We start from the raw sequence: 21,829 nt of genomic DNA, 5'->3' as shown, positions 1-21,829 counted from the left end.
TATAGTCTCTTCAATAAATAGTGCTGGAAAAATTGGACAGCTATGTGTAGAAGAATGAAACTCAAGCATTCTCTTACAACATACACAAAGATAAATTCGAAATGGATAAAAGACCTAAATGTGAGGCAGGAAATCGATCAAAATCCTAGAGGAGAACATAGGCAGTAACCTCTTTGACATCAGCCACAGCAACTTCTTTCAAGATATGAAAGAAGGCAAAGGAAAACAAAGGAAAAGCAAACAAAGGCAAAGGAAAGAAAAAAAAATGAACTTTTGGGACTTCATCAAGATCAAAAGCTTCTGCACAGTAAAGGAAACAGTCAACAAAACAAAGAGGCAATCCATGGAATGGAAGAAGATATTTGCAAATGACAGTACAAAGGGCTGATATCCAAGATCTATAAAGAACTCTTCAAACTCAACATATACAAAGCAGATTATCACATCAAAAAATGGGCAGAAGACATGAACAGATACTTATCCAAAGAAGACATACAAATGGCTAACAGACACATGAAAAAATGTTCATCATCAGTAGCGATCAGGGAGATTCAAATCAAAACCATATTGAGATACCACCTTACACCAGTTAGAATGGCCAAAATTACCACACAGGAAACAACAAGTGTTGGAAGGGATGTGGAGAAAGGGGAACCCTCTAACATTGTTGGTGGGAAGGCAAGTAGGTGCAGCCACTTTGGAAAACAGTGTGGAGATTCCTTAAGAAACTAAAAATTGAGCTTCCCTATGACCCTGCCATTGCACTACTGGGCATTTACCCCAAAGATACAGATGTAGTGAAAAGAAGGGCCACCTGTACCCCGATGTTCATAGTAGCAATGGCCACAGTCACCAAACTGTGGAAAGAACCAAAATGCCCTTCAACGGATGAATGGATAAAGAAGATATGGTCCATATATACAATGGAGTAGTATGCCTCTATCAGAAAGGATGAATACCCAACTTTTGTAGCAATGTGGACGGGACTGGAAGAGATTATGCTGAGTGAAATAAGTCAAGCAGAGAGAGTCAATTATCATATAGTTTCATTTACTTGTGGAGCATAAGGAATAATACAGAGGACATTGGGAGATGCAGAGGAGAAATGAGATGGGGGAAATCGGAGGGCGGGACAAACCATGAGAGACTGTGGACTCTGAGAAAAAAACTGAATTTGGAGGGGAAGAAGGGGGTTGGGTGAGCCTGGTGGTGGGTATTATGGAGGGCACACATTGCATGGAGCACTGGGTGTAGTGCATAAACAATGAATTTTGGAACATTGAAAAGAAATAAAATAAAGCTAGAATCTTACTCAGCTACCTTTTATCCTCTAACCTTTCTAGCCTTATTTTTCTCCATAGCACTTATTACCACTTTATAACAAACAATTATACTTATTTGTTGTTATCCATCTCTCCTCTATTAGAAAGTAAACAGTTTGAGGGCAAAAATTTTATTTTTTTTATTCACTGTGTTTCCAGTGCCTAGAACAGGCTCAGAGCAGATGATCAATAAGTATTTGTTGAAGGAATAAATGAGTGAATTAATATCTTCCTACTTCCCAGTCTAGGAAATTTTCCACTGTATAGATCCATCATTCCCATGAGGAAACAAAAATATCTTTGTACAGATGTTTTTTTTAATATGCGCATGTACATTTTATTTACATTTATGTAAAGTACCCCACTAGATCGTGCTTTTTTCATAGCAAATGTAGTGTTGTCACCTACAGATAGCTCTTCTACTCAGCAAATTCTGATTTGTATTAGAATGTTAAACTATATTTTTAGTGCCCCTTTGTGGTCACACAAAGAAGCAGAATTGAGTCAGAATGTATTTTTGCTGCCAGTCATGGAGACTTGCTTTTAGTCTGCCAGGCATCAGTCTATCTACTGATCCAAGCCATATTTTTTTTTTAAAGATTTTATCTATCTGTCAGAGAGAGAGAGGGAGAGAGAGCGAGGACAAGCAGACAGAATGGCAGGCAGAGGCAGAGGGAGAAGCAGGCTCCCTGCCGAGCAAGGAGCCCGATGTGGGACTTGATCCCAGGACGCTGGGATCATGACCTGAGCCGAAGGCAGCTGCTTAACCAACTGAGCCACCCAGGCGTCCCTCCAAGCCATATTTTTATGCATTATGTTTTTTGTTAACTGCCAGCATAGTCCAGACATGTGTCACAAGCGTTTAGAGGACAGACTGTGATCAGTTGGATACCGTGCCTCAATGTGACCTTCATTTTTGGCTAATTATATGTTGATTGCTACTAATCAGCATCGTATTTGAAATGAACAAATTGGTCTGCTAGAGGGAGAGAGTGGAGAGCAGTTGCTATATTGTATTTTAACAGCTTGTTTGTGTCTGGAATGAAATTTGATGTGCTTCTCTTTAACAAACCACTTTTTACCATCTTAATTACTTTCTTGTATACGTTGCATACACAGCACTGTTAATATGGAGTGTACATTGTGTGTATGTGTATGTGTATGTGTATATATAGAAATCATGGTCCCAACTCAGTAGTTCCTATTGTCATTTAAGGCCTATGAAAGCATTAGTACTTTCAGTATTCGTTTTATAAATCCATTTAAATCTACCTGATAGGGGAACTAGTGAAGTTATGTTTCAAACTATATTATTATCAAAGTCTAAATGTAAAGTATCTTCCAATATGTTAAAGGTTTACTCAGTCAGCTTAGCTCCAATCGAGTGAAATTTTGACATTTGTATTGATGATAACCTTAACCTTCTTTAAAAAAAAAAAAGAAGAAGTGAGCATCTTGGGGGCTTTGAATGTCCCTAAACAGTACTTCAGCTTTTGCAGAAAGATATCTGTGAAATTTAAATATTTCCTCTAGAGGTGTGTGAGTGTGTGTGTGTATGTGTTTGTGTGCATGTGTGCACACACACCTGCGCATGAATGCCTATGTATATATGAGAAACTGACACAGAGGAAATACATACAGAGGTGTGAATGTGGAGACAGGTTGTTTGCCATGTCCGAACTTGTAGAAGAAATTCAGTTGCTGCAGCTGCTACTACAAAACAACATTAATGGTGAGATTTGACATATCTGTTTAGTTTTCTACCTCTTCCCTTAGCTGTGGAGTTGACACCAAATGTTTTTGTGTGTGGTAGAAACATGACCCAGATAATGGGGAAGAGCTGTCAGCTAAGCAGCAGTGTTTTTACCTAGCTGCCAATGCATTGAGCTAGAATCTGGCCAGTGAGAAGTTAACAAATTACAGCAGGCTTATGGAGCAAGTCAGTGCTGAGAAGGCTTTCATAAGGAGGAACCAAAGGTTGGGGAGAAAATGTCTAGGGACTGGAACTCTGATGGCTTAATGGGATCTTTGTTTTTTGCTTTTTGTTTTTTTAAATTACAAACAAAAGCAAAACCGATAGAGTGTATCTTTCTGGATTCTGCTTTCTCTCTGTGGAGTTCCTACTTAGATTTCAGTCACTCCACAATGGCTCTGTGAACTAGTAGTCACAGTGGTCTGGTTTGGTATTAATAGGCCCTCTAAGGTCATTAATGTAAAATAATTGCATTGGTGAATTCTCTGCCCACATTTGGCTGGTGTTGTTGGTAAAAGACTATAATAATGATTGCCACAAATAGTCCCAGTTTTGTTATTTTCTTATAGTAATAAGTCCAATATTATATTTTGAGAATTATTGAAAATTCACTGACATGGATAGTTATTAGTGGCATAAGTTATCAATATTTGGAGCATTTTTAATGACCATTTTATTCATATATAGAAAAGGAAGCAAGATTCTAACCCTGAATATACATAAACTACACCGACAAAATTAATCTTGCAAAAAATTAATCATGCATTATACTCTTATCTACTAACTCAGAAACTAATAAGGGAATATTTTATTAAAAAAATCCATCACTGTCCTGTGGTAGTGGTCACATGAATCTAAACATGATAAAATTGCATAGAAATGTATATGCATGGATGCACACACACACATACACACACAAATAAATGAGTGTATGTAAGACTGGTAGAATCTAAATAAGATTAGTGGGTGGTAACAATACCAATTTTTTGGTTGTGATATTGTTCTGTAATTGTACAAGTTATTACCATTGATTAAAACTGGGTGGAATATGCTATTTCTACAGCTACAAGTAGGTCTACAATTATTCCAAAATCAGATGTTAAAAATAAGCCTGTCATTGTACAGCATCTATTTTCTTAACACAAATCATTGTCAAAAGGCAAGAAGTAGAGATTGATAACTATTACATGAAATTTTATTTTTTACATAAATTAGAAAATTGCTGCAAGTTTCTTTGATGGAAAATGGTGCTTTGCTTCTTGTAGTGGTAGATAGCTTAGAAGTTCTAATCTTACAGATACTTCCTTGGTTTATTCAATTCAGTTGAGTCTCCACCACTGTGTTTTCCTTTTCTTCACAGATCTGTGTCTCCAAGTGCCCAGAAAAGTTTCTAACCTACATGGAAATACAATTTTCATACAGAACAAACAAACACTATTGGACATACTACAGCCAATTCTGCAAATCCCCTTTTGTTAAGCCTGTGAAGGTATGTGTGTTTAAACTTGAAACTAGAGAAGACTTTAACTCTTGTTTCAATCTTAAGTGTAAGATGAGCATTTGTAATGGACAAGCTCCTAAATCCTCTAGGAAATGAGTATTTATTATTCCATTAAGACACAAATGCACGTGTACATACAAATTTACATGTACCATTTATAGCATATCACTGTGTAGACTTTGGGTATTATTCAAAACTCTTAAGCCTGGTAAGTTACCTTTAGCTTTAACTATTCCCTGAAACCAACAAATTCTCTACTTGGCTGGACCCTGTCATCAAGATCTAGGAGCTAACTAATGGTAATATTTATATTATCATTTCATTAATGTGGTGATGAAGATCCATGACTTAGTAACAAGTAGAATTTTACTTCCAAACTCAATTTGATAATTATTTATTTAAGAAAAAAATCCTCAAACCCTACCTAGGTTTGGGACTTAAGAAGGAATTCTAAAGCCCCATTAATTTAAATAGTATTAATGGCTTCTAACTTAGAGAAGATGCTGTTTTTCCAGAAAAAAAAAAAAATGAAGAATTAGAGACTCAAAATGTGACTAAGACATAGATACACACTTTCAAAAGTGTGTCTTGACTTCAGTGGGTCTGGTTTTATTATTGTTGATTTGATTGAATTACAGTTAGAACATTTTAGAGAATTTGTCAAATAAGTATGTGTGTATGATAATCTTAAAATCATTCTTATAGGGGAGTAACATGAAATAATGAGATAATTATGGAGTTAAATTTTCAAAGGACACAATTTTTATACTGAGAATAAAAGTTGTCATTACATAGCCTTTGAAATGTTAATATACTCTTCCTTCCATTTTAGACTCTCTCACAAGTCTTACTGGATGATGACTGTCCAACAGCAATTTTTCCAAGCAAACCATGTAAGTGGTTATTACTTATCTTATCTTAGAACATATAAGAAGTTACTTCAATTCCCTTAATTTCTCTGTTGACAAAATTGAAGCCAAGAATAGTTGTATGATTGGCCCAGTGTCCCAGAATTAATTAGGAGAAAATCGAAGCTAAAGCCCATTCTCCTGACTCCAGCCAGAGACATTTCTACAGGAGATCTGTTAGTTTTAGGGTTTTGCTGCATCAAGATACACAGAAAAGATTAAGAACTGATTCTAAAAGCCCAGATTGATTACTTGGTGCTCTATAAGCATATATATGCGCAAGACATAATCTTGCATACTCACCCCTGAATTTAGCCAAAGAGTTTGTTCCGAAGTTGCCCGGGGTGATGGTGGGACATAAACTTGTCCTATAATTTGAAATTTGAAATATTTATGTATCTCTTAAAGGAATCGATATTTTATATTTTTAATATTTATAAATTTTATTTAAAGTTTATATAAACTTTGTTTCATTTTCTTTTTTAAAAAGTTACACAATCACTAATATTCCATTCCTACAAATATAATCCTAACCCAAGAGAAACAATGTTACATAAAGATGACCATCACAGTGTTATTCAGAAGAACTAAAAATAAAGAGAAAAAAAAGAAAATTAAAAGAAATACTCTTACGTCCAAGAGCAAGAAAGTGCTTAAATAAATGATGATGTATTCATTAAATGGAATATTTTAGAGTTATTAAATATAAGTACTATGTAACATACTGTTAATAAAATGTTATGTACATTATAATGATATTTTATAATTATATATTATGTAATTATAATATAATTATATAAAATTATTATAAATTATAATAATTTAATGTATAAATTAAAATAAAATTAAAAAGCTATTCAAAGAAAAATATTGGAAAGAAATATGCCAAAATAGTATGGATATTTTGGAGATGGCAAGACTGTGGGCATTTCTTCTCTTCTTTCTTTTTTCAATTGGAGTAGAAGGTCATGTACCATTTTCTATTTGAGTAGAAAGTCAGGTACCATTGAAGTAGCTACCACCAAACACAATGCCTTACGTTTCCCTCTCCCTTTTCTTTGGGTCACTGAGGACCCTGATGTAAGATGTAGGTCTTTCAAACAACTTCATGTTGCCAAGAATAATGTTACAAAAGGATAAAAATGAATCCTTAGTCACTGAAGATATAGTAGGCATAAGAATGTAAGACATCCCTGCCCTTACAAGTGTACTTTGTTTAAATCACACACTATAAAATGGACACTGGGGATACAAAAATGAATAAGGCATAGTCCCGCACAATACAGTACAGTGGTGCTCATTCCCCCAATAGGTAATTAAACATGCTACTTAATTAAATAGTATATAGCAAATAAAATTCACTTATTAAATAGTTTATGAAAAGAAATAAGTAATATTAAAAAAAAAGAAACAAGGGAAAACCCTGCATTTATTTTATGGTTATGACTCTCAAAAAATTTTCTTGCAGAGAAAGACTAAAAAGAAATTCATCTAAAATGTTAGAGTTCATTTTGGGTGGTAGGACTATGTATTGTTTTGCATTTTCCTTCTTTTTTTCTCTACTTTTCAAATATATAATGGACATATTTAGCCATTGGAGTTAACTGATTGAATAAAATTGCCCAGAACAGGGTTGGAGGACTCTATGGGTGGAAACAGTCCTATTATAAGGCGTGGCAAAGGAAAGAATGCACAGTAAAACTAAAGGGAGGCAGGAGAGAGCCTGGGTATGTAAGCCAAAGGGAGAGAGTTTCAAAAGACAGGGTTTGTCTACCATGTCAAAGACTCAGAAAAGTTAGCTCAATTGACAGCCAATATTAACTGAGTTCTACTATATACCAAACACTGTGCTAGATAATGGTTGAGTTCAAGCAGGATAATGACTAAAAGATATTTGGAGGTTTTGGCCATTAAAAGATTATTGGGATCACTGGGAGGAAAATTTCTTTGGAGTGGTGGGGACAGCATGTGATTGGAATGAGAGGGAATGTCAGATTTGCCAGGGAAGAACCAGAAAAAGATGAGAAGATACTAAAGGACTCAGCCTTATTTTAAATGCTCTAGGAGATCAAAGTGGGTAGACAGAAGATCATTTTAAGCCCAAAAAGTCAGGAAAGGCTTGGTAAAGACCTATTTCTTCATTCCCTATATCAACTACTTTAATATTTTCAAGCTTAAATTCCCTGAAAAGTCAAGCAAATCTGTGATGCTTCCTATAAGAAAAAATATGAAAATGATCCACTTCTGATTTCTCTTCCCTCTTGATTTAAAATTGGAGTTTTAAAATATTTTTAGTAATACAGATATGTAAAGAAGCAAGGATTCTATTTAATCAAAGTTAAGTGTATAGAAAATTGAACAGTGAAGTAAGTCTTCTGAGGAATTATGCTAGTCTACAAAGTGTGGGCCATTTTGATAGCTTTACAATTTCTATTTCCAGTCCCTCCAAAAAACCAGGTAAATGAGAAAGCTGGAAAACACAAATTATTAAGACTTCACAAATAAAATTTCAGTTGTCTTAATGGCCTGAAGTTTGAGATAGTCCTTATTTTTCAAGAAATTATTCACTAATCTCCAGTTTTCAAGGTTTCAGTCAAGTATTTTTTTTTTTTTTTTTAAGAAAAAGTAAACTCAGAAGTGCCTGGGTGGCTCAGGTGGTTAAGCGTCTGCCTTCAGCTCAGGTCATGATCCCAGGGCCAGCCCCATATCAAGCTCCCTGCTCAGCAGGGAGTCTGTTGCTTCCTGTTCCTCTGCCTGCTGCTCTGCCTACTTGTGGTCTCTATCTCTCTGTCAAATAAATAAAAAATTCTTAAAAAAAAAAAAAAAGTAAACTCAGGACATCTGGGGGGCTCAGCCTAATAAGCATCTGCCTTCAGCTCAGGCCATGATCCCAGAGTCGTGGGATGAAGCCACACACACACCTGGTTTCCTGCTCAGCGTGGAGTCTCCTTCTCCCTTTTTTTTTCCCCCTCCCCACTGCCCTCTCTCTCTCTCCCTCTTTCTCTTAAATAAATAAAATCTTTTATAAAAAAAGAAATAAACTCAGTCATACAAGTAAATATAGCCTTTTTATTAATTTTTTTTACCATGTGAGATGTTATCCTTATTACTCTTTTTTAAAAACCTATGCTGTGCATCTTACTTATTAGCAACTTGATGAATGTACCATGAGTAAAATAACAAGGTTAGAGTGTAGCTTCAGACTGTGATCATATTTTCTTTCTACAGCTGTCTGAGAACCATCAGAAAACCTTCTGACCATCAAGTAATGGACAATTATCTATGTTGAGCAATATGCTTATACATTGTCTAGCAAGAATTTGACTATAAATAACAGAAAGCTTAAGAAAGGGAGAACATTACATAGGAAGAAGTAGAAAAATAACTACCATAATTTTATTTTTTTTACAGTTCTCCAGAGATGTTTCCCTGACTTCACTACTAAAAATGGCACTTTGACAGTAGGAAATAAAACAACATTTGAAGATGGAAGTGGAAAAACAAGAAATGCTATAGAACTCAGGACAGCTGCAAAGTATGTTTGTTTGCATTCTTATTTTCAGTTTGGATGAATCCTATTACTGTGCACAAAACTAAAACTTCCATTAGGTTAAGGGTTATAGAGGAAGAATATGCATTATTATGAAATACACATGTCACTGTGGTTTGGAGACCCTGGTGTGTATTGTTAAGAAAAACAGATAAGGGAGAAACCAAAGTGAATTAGAAAGTGCAATGATGTTTTTTTTAAATGGTTAAATCTTTCATTATCAACAGATAAAGAAATGAAATTTCCGTAAGCATATTGAAAGACCTTAATGTACTTGTTGAGGGAACACAATAAAAAGATGATATTTAAATCACCATTCAAAAAAATTGACTAAAATTATGAAACTGCACTGACTAAAATTATGTCTTAAAGGGAAGAGGGCCTTAAGAAAGTCAAGACAACTTTGGTAATGTTTCTATGTACTAACTACAAGGAAGTCAATTTACTCTTTCCCTTCGCATACACATCATGATGTTTCAGGTTACAGGGAAATACAATTCTCTGGGTGGGTAAAGTCCCATGTGTGCACAAACAGAGTATCATTGTATAGCTCAGTTGTTGAATTAAAAGTGAAACATAAAGATACTCTAAAAATGTTTTTCTCTTCCAAAGAGTTTAGCAGTCCAAGTAGAATACGGTAGGCCCTGCATATTTCAAATGTAATAGCAACTTGATGGATTTCACAACTATAAATCTGTGTGAACCAAATCACAAAATAATAGCACAAGTGCAGTTCCACTGATAGAAAAATTCAAAACCAAGAGCAACTAAATTAAGTTACCCAACGATGCATAGGTAAGTGGTAAAACTGAAAAAGAAAACCAGGGAATTATTAGCACAAAAGTCAGGTCTGTGGTTACCTTAGTGGAAGGACGAGGTGTTTGTAACTGGGGCCACTGGGAAAGGGACAACAGTGTTGTAGTTACAGAGTACATTCACTTCTGATAATTCGTCAAACTGGACAGTAATGATTTGTGCACTTTTCTGTATGTGCTCCATGGTGCCTTCCTGCAACAGCTGTCAGAGGATTAGAAAAGGGAATTAAGGATGATGGTCATTCTTGACTCTATGGATTTTGTAAGCTAAGGACTGATCTTATTTAAATTCATTTCTTACAGTGAAATTTCTGCAATATTGAGGACATGTCACATATGTTGAAAAGGGATCTGTTCACCATTCTTGAAAGCCACGTTCTCTGTGTGTGGCTATAGCTGCCTTTGTAGTATACCAAAGTGACATCTCACATATTGTGGCTGGGGAAGGAGTGCCTCTTGATAAATGGTTTCTAAAAATATGTTTTGAACAGCATCTTTCAAAACCCCTTTTATCATAACAAGAACATTTCTGTTTAGTGGCAGTCAAAATAATTGATTTTTTCCTCCTTTGAATTCAGTCGTGTCAATAAAATCCTTGATGCAAGGGCAATTGGAATGAAAGTATTTGAAGACTATGCAACAACTTGGTATTGGATTCTCATGTAAGTGCAAATGCTGGTGTTTCTTCTCCAACCCCATTTTATCCTTGTTTTTATTTTATTGCTTTTGTCAAACTCCCCATTCAGGGTGTCCGGGTGGCTCAGCTTGTTAAGCGTCTGCCTTCAGCTCAGGTCATGATCCCAGAGCCCTGGGATCAAGCCCCACATCCAGCTGTCTGCTCAGTGGGGAGGCTGCTTTTCCCTCTACCCTTCCCTTCCGCTCCTGATCTCTCTGTCTCTCACTCAAATCTTCAAATAAATTTTTAAAAAAGAAATTCCCCATTCATATTTGTGAATAAAAGTTTGACTCAGTTCCTGCCATTTTCTTTTTCAGATAGGCTGAAAATGGGGCAAAGATATTTGCAAATATACCCAGTGTTACAAAAATTATAAGAATGAAAATTTGAACTTTATTCATTAAATTCCCAATAAAAGTACTTGTATAAATATACTTGAAGTCATGTGGGGACAACATCTGTAGTATGTTTGCTTCTTACTGTTAAGTTACAGTGAATGCAGTTTATTTCTCTGAGTCTGTTTTCTCATTTGTACTTCCCTTGACCTCCCAAGGATCACTCTTATTTTATAACACATCCTTTTCACATAATGTTTGTTATCGTCATCACCAAAGGTCACTGTAGTTATGAAGAGCTGAAAAATATATATGAAAGGAGTGGGAGATTAAGAATTTTTAGACATAAGACTTGCATTCCTGAAAGGTATGGGAAAATGCAATCACTCTACTGGAGCAGGTTCATGTGTCTGATATATTTAAGGCTATTGTTACTCTCTGGCTCTTATATCACCTTCTTGTGCTTAAAAGCATCTATGGTTCCCTAGTGATCAAAGAGCAAAGAGATAGTTACAGGGCCCTTTACAGCCTTGTCCAACTAGTTTCCCAGATTCATCTCCACCCCGGTTACTTGATTAACCCTATAAACACATGAAATAACACACCCATTCTTAGACTGTCAAGTCCCCTGTTTTTGCACATTCTGTTCTCTTTCCTAGCACATCCTTCCTGTGTCCTGGGCAACTCTGTCAAATTACTTAAAATCATCTTTTGTGTAAATTTTGAAGTCTTTCTTGACTTCTCCAGATATAATTAAATTCCCCTTCTGTATTCCTCCTACCCACACACATGCACACGCATGCACACACATGTACACACACACACACACACACACACACCCCTATACATACACACATGCTTATCGTCCAGATAGCACCTAGAATTGTATGTTATTTACCTGGCTCTCTGATAAACTATGAATTCTTTATGTAACTATGTCTAACTCATTTCTATTTTTCTACCTCCCAGTTTGGTCCTTGAAACACAGATGCATAGAAAATGTGGGTTCAAGGAACAGTTATAAAACCACGAGGGGAACAAGAGAGATATAATATTTATAATGTAATATGTAATACTTAATAAAGTCAAAATTGTTTTGTGTGTAAAATAGTAGTGATTAGTTTTTAGAGCTGTAAAACTAGCTAGTGTTTTTTGAGATTTTACTCATTTCGATGCTTTGTCTTAAACACAATAATTATTTTCAGTGTGTATCAGTATTTCAGGATCTCTCTTCATAGCAGAAATTGTAGTCTATACTTGACAGTGGTTAAACTTGTTCCCCTATTGTCAAACTCAAATATCATTAGATAATTTGCATATTTCTTCTTTATTTTGGCTTTTTAACTACTATCTGAAAAAGTATACATTATGATAGACCTTTCTATTTACCTCATTCCCAACGTACACTGAAACCCTCTCCACCCAGGCACAGCTCACAACACTAGAACATAAATACTCCTTATCTTTGACTCTTCTGGTTCTCCATCTATCTCACAAATATAAAACCAAAGACTAATATGCTGTGCCTTAGTTTATTCAGTTACAATTTTATGCAGGAATTAAAACCACAAAGAATAAACAGCTATATTTCTTTTCTCCCCCCTGACCTTTTTGCTTATTCCTCTGGGACTATGCCATAGAATAATCTTTCCACATATTAAATATTTAAGCATTAAAGTATCTGTGATTTTAATAGGGAATGCCTTCTGGAGTTGAAAGCATAGGCTTTGTAAGAATTGTGACCTTAGAAATTACTTTGATACAATGCTATCATCTATTCAGTGACAGTATTTATTAAGATTTTTTTTTTTAAAGATAATACTTGGAGACCATAAACTCAGTAAATTTACCAGGTAATGTTTCTGTTTGGAAACTTACAAAGAGTATCAGAGGTATCAGTTCTTAATGGAAACATCATCCAAATTTCTAATCTTAATGAGTTCTGTTTAATGAAATTACCTAGAAGAATTCAATATGGATTTAACCTGGATATATGGGCTGGGGGTGGGAGGTGGGGAAGTATCTCTAGTATTTCAAACTCCAGGATAAAATTAAAACCAAAAACATAGTCATGCTGCTGATTGCTTTATAAAGTCATATGGCCCAGGAGATACAGAAGCTGTATCATAGCTCCATATAATGGCCCACAGATCACCGGGGACCTGAGATAGATGTCTGGTGATGTCAAACATCACAAATTATTAAAAATAATTAGACTGTAATAATGACTACAAAGCCATGGATTCAGGAACTGTGTGGGCAATTATTTTTCTTTTCTTCCCTAAGACTGCTCTCTTACTTCTAGATAGTTCTGATGTATAAGGTTTCCTTCTGTTACTATCATGGATATGTTTTATAATTTGTCACTTAGTGAGACGTGTGGAGGGGAAAAAAAATACAGCATGACAACTGTGGCAGATAGGCCAAAACTGTAGGTGGAAGGAATTGTGTTTTTCTTTGAACAGTGGTTGCTACTGGACTTCCATTTACCGAGGTACACAGGTTTTGACTCAGGTGTGAAGTTCCCGACGGTCCGACTCTTTCATATGAAAGTCTTAATAGAAACTATTGTTTGTACTTTTTAATATTATAAATATTTCCATAGCCAGCTAAAATAGAATAATCTGAGATTATTCTGAATAGAAATGTTGTCTTGCTGTTAACTTTATGTTATGTTTAGCACACTTGATCCCTGTGTGTTTTATGCTTTTTCCTCTAGTGGCCTGACTATCGCCATGCTCCTCAGTTGGATGTTTGTGATACTCCTGAGGTTCATAGCTGGATTCCTTTTCTGGGTCTTCATGGCGGGTGTGATTGGAATTATAGGTTACGGTACGTATCATCGCCCTTCTTAAAAATCACAACTATTCAAAATAGTCCTTTTCTTTCCAGTTGCCATTATCAGTTATCAGAAAGCATTTAACTTGCAGTAAGTTTAGTTATTTACTTCTCACCCCAAAGTATTAAATTGAGAAAAAATATTTAATTTTGCATATATTATTCCTATAACTTTTATCTTCTTTATCTTGAAAAAAGTGCTATTAAAATGTTCTACATGTTTTCCTTAGTGACCTTTGGTCCCGTGCCTTATGGTTATTAAGATGGAGATAAAAAGAATACCATTTAGGTTAATGAAAAACATTTCAGAAAACTTATTTTATTCATTTAACTTTTTTGTTTGCTCAAAGGCTAGGTCTATGTAGTTACAGAAGTGTGATCTCTTTTTCTCTTTCAATTTACTAATTTTAATCCAGGTACTCTCACACTTTCTAATAGCTGGCCAGTACTCCATAATGAGGCATCACCCTCTAGAGGCAGGTATTCTGAATTACACTCTTTGGGTGGAGAATTACTTTTTATCAAGTTTGAAATCTAGCCAATCACCCAGTCCCCTCAAAAGCAGTAAAGGTACAGTGTGAACACCAGAAAAGAACTGAAGTTTCTTCCAAGGAGCAGTGTAGCATTTATGGAAGCTTCTTTCAGAGCGCCAATAAACAGATGGGGCCAATAGATGAATGTTTGTGAGGTTTCTATTCAGGAGTAATTTTCCCTGCAGTACCATTTGGATTGACAATGCACTTTTATGGTAGCAGACATCAAAAAGAGAAATTTCCTGTTATTGTCACCTGAAGAAGAGCTTTACACATATCAATATAAGAATGATGTTGAATACCTGGGTTGTGTAGTTAACCTAGTTCTAATCCCAGCTCCATAACGGATAACTGAGGAACTTTGGAAATGCTTCCTAATGATTATAAGACCCATTTTTCTTACCCATAACGGAACAGTAATGGTATGTATCTCCATCTCACGAGGCTGTGAGGATTAACTGAGACAATGAATATAAAGCTCTTAGAACAGTATCTGAAAAACAATAAACTCTTAGTATGTATGTGTTGGTTTATTGTTACTATCCTCCTTGTTATCCTCAATAGGTTTCTAGATAGCTTCAGGTCTCCTCAGGGTTTCCTTATCTGCTGCCTCTGTGCAGCTACATGTGAAAAGGTTGGGTCAGTCTGGTGGAGGAATGTAAGAACTGCTACCCCTTAATCAAAGACTCCCAAGAAACCTTTCTGTATAAAAGTCTTTTGTGTATGTTTTTGCTTGGAGCTCAAAATAATCTCTGCCCTTTACTACAATATAGCCTCGGCATGTGATTCAGTCACTCTTATTGTCATCAAGAAGGGAAAGACAGTAAAGTCTGGTATTGATTTCAGTAACTTGTCGTAGGGGGAGCAAGAAAAATCTGAGATTGGCTATAGTTCAAGTTTGACAGTGGCAAGAAGGAGAGAGAGTGTCAATATATCAAAAATACAGGAGAAACAACCAATTTCAGCTCCCTGTTGACTTCCTAGTTAGTTCTAACTCAGCAGTTAATGGTGTGGCAAGTCGGCTTAAAGCCATTCATTGGGTGGGGAAATGTCCAGTTAGACTGAGACGTGTAACACTGTGACTCACCTTTGCTTCTACCTGGGACAACCGATTTTCTCTGTATCTTGGGAAACCAATCATTTCCCATTTCCTATGGCAAACAACATATGAAAAAGCCAGACTATTTGTGGGCAAGTGCCCTTGACCATCAGTGGAACAATACTTATTGACCAGAACAGGTTAGGATTTATACAGGAGAGGTTATAGAACAGTGGGGTTAGAGACATGGATTTGGAGTTTGAAAAGGCACAGATTCATTGCACATGAACTGTGTGAACCTCTGCAAGTACATGGTCTAATTCGTAGTTTCTTCAACTTTACAATAGGATTCTGTGAATCTTTTTAAAAATAATGTACTTAAAGCCCTTTGAAAGAGGCTTAGTACATACTAAATGTTCAGTAGAAAGTCTCAGTTATAGTTGTTAATACAGGAATGGCTGTTGAATTTTCTTGAATGCTTGTCTGCATCTATTGAGATTATCATGTGATTTTTATCTTTCATTTCATTAATGTGGTAGATCATATTTATTTATTTATGGATGCTGAACCATCCTTGCATCTCTGGGATAAATCCCATGATGTATGACATTTTTAATATAGTGTTGAATTCAGTTTGCCAATATGTTGTTCAGGATTTGTACATCTATTTTCAATAGAAATATAAATGAAATATTTGTTCATCAGGGGTATTGGCCAGTAGTTCTCTTTTCTTGTGGTTTTCTTGTCTGATTTTTCTATCAGGGTACTGTTGGCCTTGGAAAATGAGTTTGGAAATATTCTCTCCACTTTTGTTTTTTGGTAGAGCTTGAGGAGGTTGGTGTTAAATCTTCTTTGAATTTTGGTAGACTTCACCAGTGAAGCTATCTGGTCCCGGCCTTTGGTTTGTTGGGAGACTTTTGATTACCAACTCAATTTTCTTAGTAGAAATTGGCCTGTTAGGTATTCAATTTTATCATGATTCAGCCTTGGTAGGCTGTATCTTTCTAGGAATTCATCCATCTCAGTTGTTGAATTTGTTGGCATATAATTGTTCACAGTATAGTTGAACTTTGAATATCATGGATTTGAACTGCATGTGTCCACTTATATGCAGATTTTTTAATAAACTCAGTACTATAAATGAATTTCCTTTTCCTTATGATTTTCCTAATAATGTTTTCTTTTCTGTAGCTTACTTTATTATGAGAATACCTAATACATATAGCATACTAAGTGTTAGGGGTTAATGTTAACTGTTAATCAGCTGCTTGTGGTATCAGTGAGGCTTCTGGTCAATAGTTGGCTATTAATAGTTAAGATTTTGGGGAGTCAAAATTTACATATGGGTTTTTGACTGCATTGGGGTAGGTACCCCTAACCTTCCTGTTGTTTAAGGATTGACTGGAGTCTCTTATGATCCTTTGTATTTCTGTAGTATCAGTTGTAACCTCTCCTCTTTTCTGATTTTGAGTGCTCTCTTTCTTGGTGAGTCTGGCTAATCACTTGTCCACTTTTCTCATTTTTTCAAAGACCATCTCTTAGTCTCATTGATCTTTTGTATTGTCTTTTTAGTCTCTGTCTTATTTATTTCTGCTCTAATCTTTGTTATTTCCTTCCTTCTAAATTTGGCTTTCATTTGTTCTTTTCTTCAAACCTCAAGGGAAGTATAATGTTAGGTTATTTGAGGTAAAGCTGTGCCCTTAGGAACTTCCTTCTTGAACTGCTTTTACTGTGTACCACAAATTTTGGTATATTTCTATTTTCATTTGTCACAAGGTATTATTTTCCTTTTGATTTCTTCTTTAACCTATTGGTTGTTTGGTAATATGTTGTTTAATCTCTGCATATTTGTGAGTTTTTCAGTTTTCCTCATGTAATTTCTGGTTTCATACCAGTGTGGTCAAAGAAGATACTCAATATAATTTCTATTCTCTTAAATTTATTAAGCCTTGTTTTGTGGCCTAACATATGATCTGCCCTTAAAAAGACTTATGTGCGCTTGAGAAGAATGTGTATTCTGTTGTTTTTGTTGGGATATTCTATATACATCTATATATTAGACCAGTCCACCTGGTCTAATGTGTTGTTTAAAGACTGATGTTTCCTTACTGATTTTCTGTGTGGGTGGTCTATCCATTTATAATCCCATTTACATCAGAAGAATTGCATCAGTTGCATCAGAAGAATAAAATAACTAGGAATAAATTTAACAAAGGAGATGAAAGTCCTATGTATTGAAAACTATAAGACATTAATAACAAAAGATTGGAGAAGAAACAAAAAATGGAAAGATATTCTATGCTCATGGATTGGGAGAATAAATATTGTTAAAATCTGCAAACTACCCAAAGGATCTACAGATTCAGTGCAATCCCTATCAAAATTCAAATTTCACTTTTAAAATAAGTGGGGCAATAAATAAATAAATAAAATAAGTGGGGCAGATAGTCCTAAAATTTGTATGGAACCGCAAATAAAAAAAAAAAAAAACGCCAAAATGAAACAGAAAAAACACAAACCCACAAAACCAAAAAGCCAAAGCAATCTCGAGAAAGGAGAAAAAAACTCGAGGTATCATATGCCCTGATTTCAAACTATATTACAAAACTATAGTAATTAAAACAATATGGTATTGGCATAAAAACAGACACATACATCAATGGAACAGCATAGAGAGCCCCAAAATAAACCTACTCATGTATCAATTTATGACAAAGGAGCCAAGATATACAGTGGAAAAGACATTCTCCTCAATAAATTGTGTTGGAAAAACTGGACAGGCACACAAAAAGAATAAAACTGGACCACTATCTTATAGCATACACAAAAATTAACTCAAAATGGATTAGATACTTGAATGAAGGACCTGAAACCAAGGAACTGAAACCATAAAACTCCTAGAAGAAAACATAGGCAGTAAGCTCCTTGATACAGGTCTTGGCAATGATTTTTTTGGATCTGACCTAAAAATCATAAGCAATAAAAACAAAGATAAATAAGTGGAACTATGTAATCTACAAAGCTTCTGAACAGCAAAGAAATCCCTCAACCAAATGAAAAGACAAACTATTGGATAAAGAAAATATTTGCAAATCAGATACAATACCTGATAAGGAGCTAATATAAAGAATTCATACAACTTAGTAGCAAAAAAAGGTAAAGTTAAAAAAATCAAACAACCCAACTTAAAAATGGGCAGAAAATATGAATAGATATTTTCTCAGAGAAAACCTGAGTATGGCCAACTGTTACATGAAAGGTACTCAACATCACTATTCATCAGGGAAATACAAATCAAAACCATAATACGATAGCACCCCACACCTGTTAGAATGTCTATTATCAAAAAGACAATGATTAAGTGTTAGCAAGGATGTAGAGAAAAATGAACACTTCTGCACAGTTGGTAGGAATATAAATTGGTTCAGCCACTATGGAAAATATTATGGAGGTTCCTTAAGAAATTAAAAATAGAGGGGCACCTGGGTGGCTCCATTGGTTAAATGTCTGCCTTCAGCTCAGGTGATGATCCTAGAGTCCTGGGATCGAGCCCTTCATCAGGCTTGCTGCTCAGTGGAGAGCCTACTTCTCCCTCCCCATCTGCTACTCCCTTTGCTTGTACTCTCTCCCTCTGTGTTGTGTGTGTGTGTGTGTGTGTGTGTGTCAAATAAGTGAATAAAATCTTTAAGAAAAATTAAAAATAGAAATACCATCTGATTCAACAAGTCCACTTTTGGATGTTTACCTGAAGAAAATGAAAACACTAGCTTGAAAAGATATATGAACCCCCATGTTCATTACAACATTATATACAATAGCCAAGATATGGAAACAACCATCAATGGATGAATGGATAAAGAAATTTATTTAAAAAAATGGATTAAAAAGAATGAAACCTTGCCACTTCTAACAACATGAATCCATAGAGTATTATGCTAACGGAAGTAAGTCCGATAAAGAAAAATACCATATGATTTTACTTACATGTGGAATCTAAAAAACAAACAAGCACAGAAACAGACCCATAAATATAGAGAACAAATTGGTGGTTGCCAGAGGGGTGGGGAGTGGGGAGTGAGATAAATGAAAGAGATTAAGAGTTACAACAAGTCATGGGGATGCAAAGTACAGCATAGGAAAAATAGTCAATAATATTAAAATAGCTTTATATGATGACAGATGGTAACTATACTTTTTCTAGTGAGTGTTTTGTAATATATAAAATTGTCAAATCACTGTTACACTAATATATTGTGTGTCAACTATATTGCAATTAAAAATTAAGAATATAAAATTAAAAAAACAAGCTTGTAGGTACAAGAACAGATGAGTAGTTGCCAGAGGCAGGAGGTGGGGGGATGGAGGTGGAAGAAATTGGTGAAATGGGTATAAATTTATTTAAAATCATTAACAGAAATCAGCAGTTGCCATATTAACCAGACAAAACAGGTTTAAAAATAAAAAGCATTATTAGAGATAGAAGGGATTTAATTTGCTTAAAAGATATACCAAACATTTAAAGAAGAATTAATACCTATTTTCTTGAAATTGTTCCAAAAAATAGAAATGGAAGGAAAACTTCAAAACTCATTTTATGAGGCCAGCATTACCTTGATCCCAAAACCAGACAAAGACCCCATCAAAAAGTTATACACTGTGAAGAGTTTGATCAAGAAATGATGCTATACTTTGTCAAATGCTTTTTCAGCATCTATCGAGAGTATCATATGCTTCCTGTTCTTTCTTTTATTAATGTATTGATCACATTAATTATGTGATTGATTATGATTAATTAAAAATGTGATTATGTGATTGATTGATTTGCAGATGTTGCACCAACCTTGCAGCCCAGGAATAAATCCCCCTTGGTTGTGGTGAATAATCCTTTTAATGTGCTGTTGGATCCTATTGGCTAGTATTTTGGTGAGAATTTTTGCATCTCTGTTCATCAAGGATATTGGTCTGTAATTCTCCTTTTTGATGGGGTCTTTGTCTGCTTTGGGGATCAAAGTAATGCTGGCCTTATAAAATGAGTTAGGAAGTTTTCCTTCCATTTCTATTTTTTGGAACAATTTCAGTAGATTAGGTATTAATTCTTCTTAAATGTTTGGTAGAATTCCCCTGTGAAGCCGTCTGGCCTTGGGCTCTTGTTTGTTGGGAGAGTTTTGAGGACTGCTTCAGTCTACTTACTATTCAGGTTTTCTATGTCTTCCTGGTTCAGTTTTGGTTTATATGTCTCTAGGAATGCATCCATTTCTTCCAGATTGTCAAATTTGCTGGTGTATAGTTGGTCATAATATGTTCTTGTAATTGTTTGTGTTTCTTTGGTGTTGGTTGTGATCTCTCCCTTTCATTCATGATTTTATTTATTTGGGTCCTTTCTCTTTTCTTTTTGACAAGGCTGCCCTGGGGATTACCAGTCTTATTAATTCTTTCAAAGAACCAGCTCCTTGTTTCGTTGATTTGTTCTACTGTTCTTTTTGGTTTCTATTTCATTGATTTCTGCTCTGATCTTTATCATTTCTCTTCTCCTGCTAGGTTTAGGCTTTCTTTGCTGTTCTTTCTCCAGCTTCTTTAGGTGTAGGGTTAGGTTGTGTACTTGGAACCTTTCTTGTTTCTTGAGAAAGACTTATATGGCTATATACTTTCCTTTCAGGACTGCTTTTGCTGTGTTCCAAAGATTTTAAATAGTTGTGCTTTCATTTTCATTTGTTTCCATGAATTTTTAAAATTCTTCTTTAATTTGCTGGTGGCCCATTCACTCTTTAGTAGGATGCTCTTTAGCCTCCACATATTTGAGTTCTTTCCAACTTTCTCCTTGTGGTTGAGGTCTAGTTTCAAAGCATTGTGGTCTGAAAATATGCAGGGAATAATCCCTATTTTTGGTACCAGTTGAGACCTTATTTCTGACCCAGGATGTGATCTATTCTGGAGAATGTTCCATGTGTACTAGAGAAGAATGTGTGTTCTGTTGGTTTGGGATGGAATGTCCTGAATATATCTGTTATGTCCATCTGGTCCAGTGTGTCACTTAAAGCCTTTATTTCTTTTTAATCTTTTGCTTAAGTGATCTGTCCATTTCAGTGAGGGGAGTGTTAAAGTCCCTTGCTATTACTGTATTATTGTTGATGTGCTTCTTTGATTTTATTATTTATTTATTCATTTATTTATGTTAAAGAATATTTTATTTATTTATTTGACAGACAGAGATCGCAAGTAGGCAGAGACAGAGAGGAAGGGAAGCAGGCTCCCTGCTGAGCAGAGAGCCTGATGTGGGACTTGATCCCAGAACCCTGGGATCATGACCTGAGCCAAAGGCAGAGGCCTTAACCCACCAAGCCACCCAGGCACTCCTGATTTTATTATTAATTGGTTTATATAACTGACTGCTCCCATGTTAGGGGTATAGATACTTAAAATTGTTAGATCTTATTGGACAGACCCTTTAAGTATGATATAGTGTCCTTCCTCATCTCTTATTACAGTCTTTGGCTTAAAATCCAATTTACCTGATACAAGGTTTGCCACCGCAGCTTTCTTTTGATGTCCATTAGCATGG

At 35.3% G+C, this 21,829-nt stretch overlaps 1 protein-coding gene across 1 annotated transcript in view; it reads left to right on the top strand.

Moving 5' to 3' along the window:
- Positions 1-21,829, top strand: part of SLC44A5 (solute carrier family 44 member 5) — a 72,434-nt gene that overhangs the window by 10,639 nt on the left and 39,966 nt on the right. Inside the window, exons 2-6 of the mRNA XM_044238482.1 lie at positions 4,436-4,564; positions 5,409-5,469; positions 8,896-9,019; positions 10,428-10,511; positions 13,580-13,692. Coding sequence (XP_044094417.1) covers positions 4,475-4,564; positions 5,409-5,469; positions 8,896-9,019; positions 10,428-10,511; positions 13,580-13,692 — 472 coding nt within the window. The 5' untranslated portion in view covers positions 4,436-4,474. The remainder of the gene's footprint in view (positions 1-4,435; positions 4,565-5,408; positions 5,470-8,895; positions 9,020-10,427; positions 10,512-13,579; positions 13,693-21,829) is intronic.

This window comes from Neovison vison, chromosome 2 (genome assembly GCF_020171115.1).
Source record: "Neovison vison isolate M4711 chromosome 2, ASM_NN_V1, whole genome shotgun sequence".
In the NCBI taxonomy this organism is placed as follows: domain Eukaryota; kingdom Metazoa; phylum Chordata; class Mammalia; order Carnivora; family Mustelidae; genus Neogale; species Neogale vison.
Note: the sequence above shows the minus strand (reverse complement) of the source record. Positions and strands in the feature narration are given on the sequence as shown.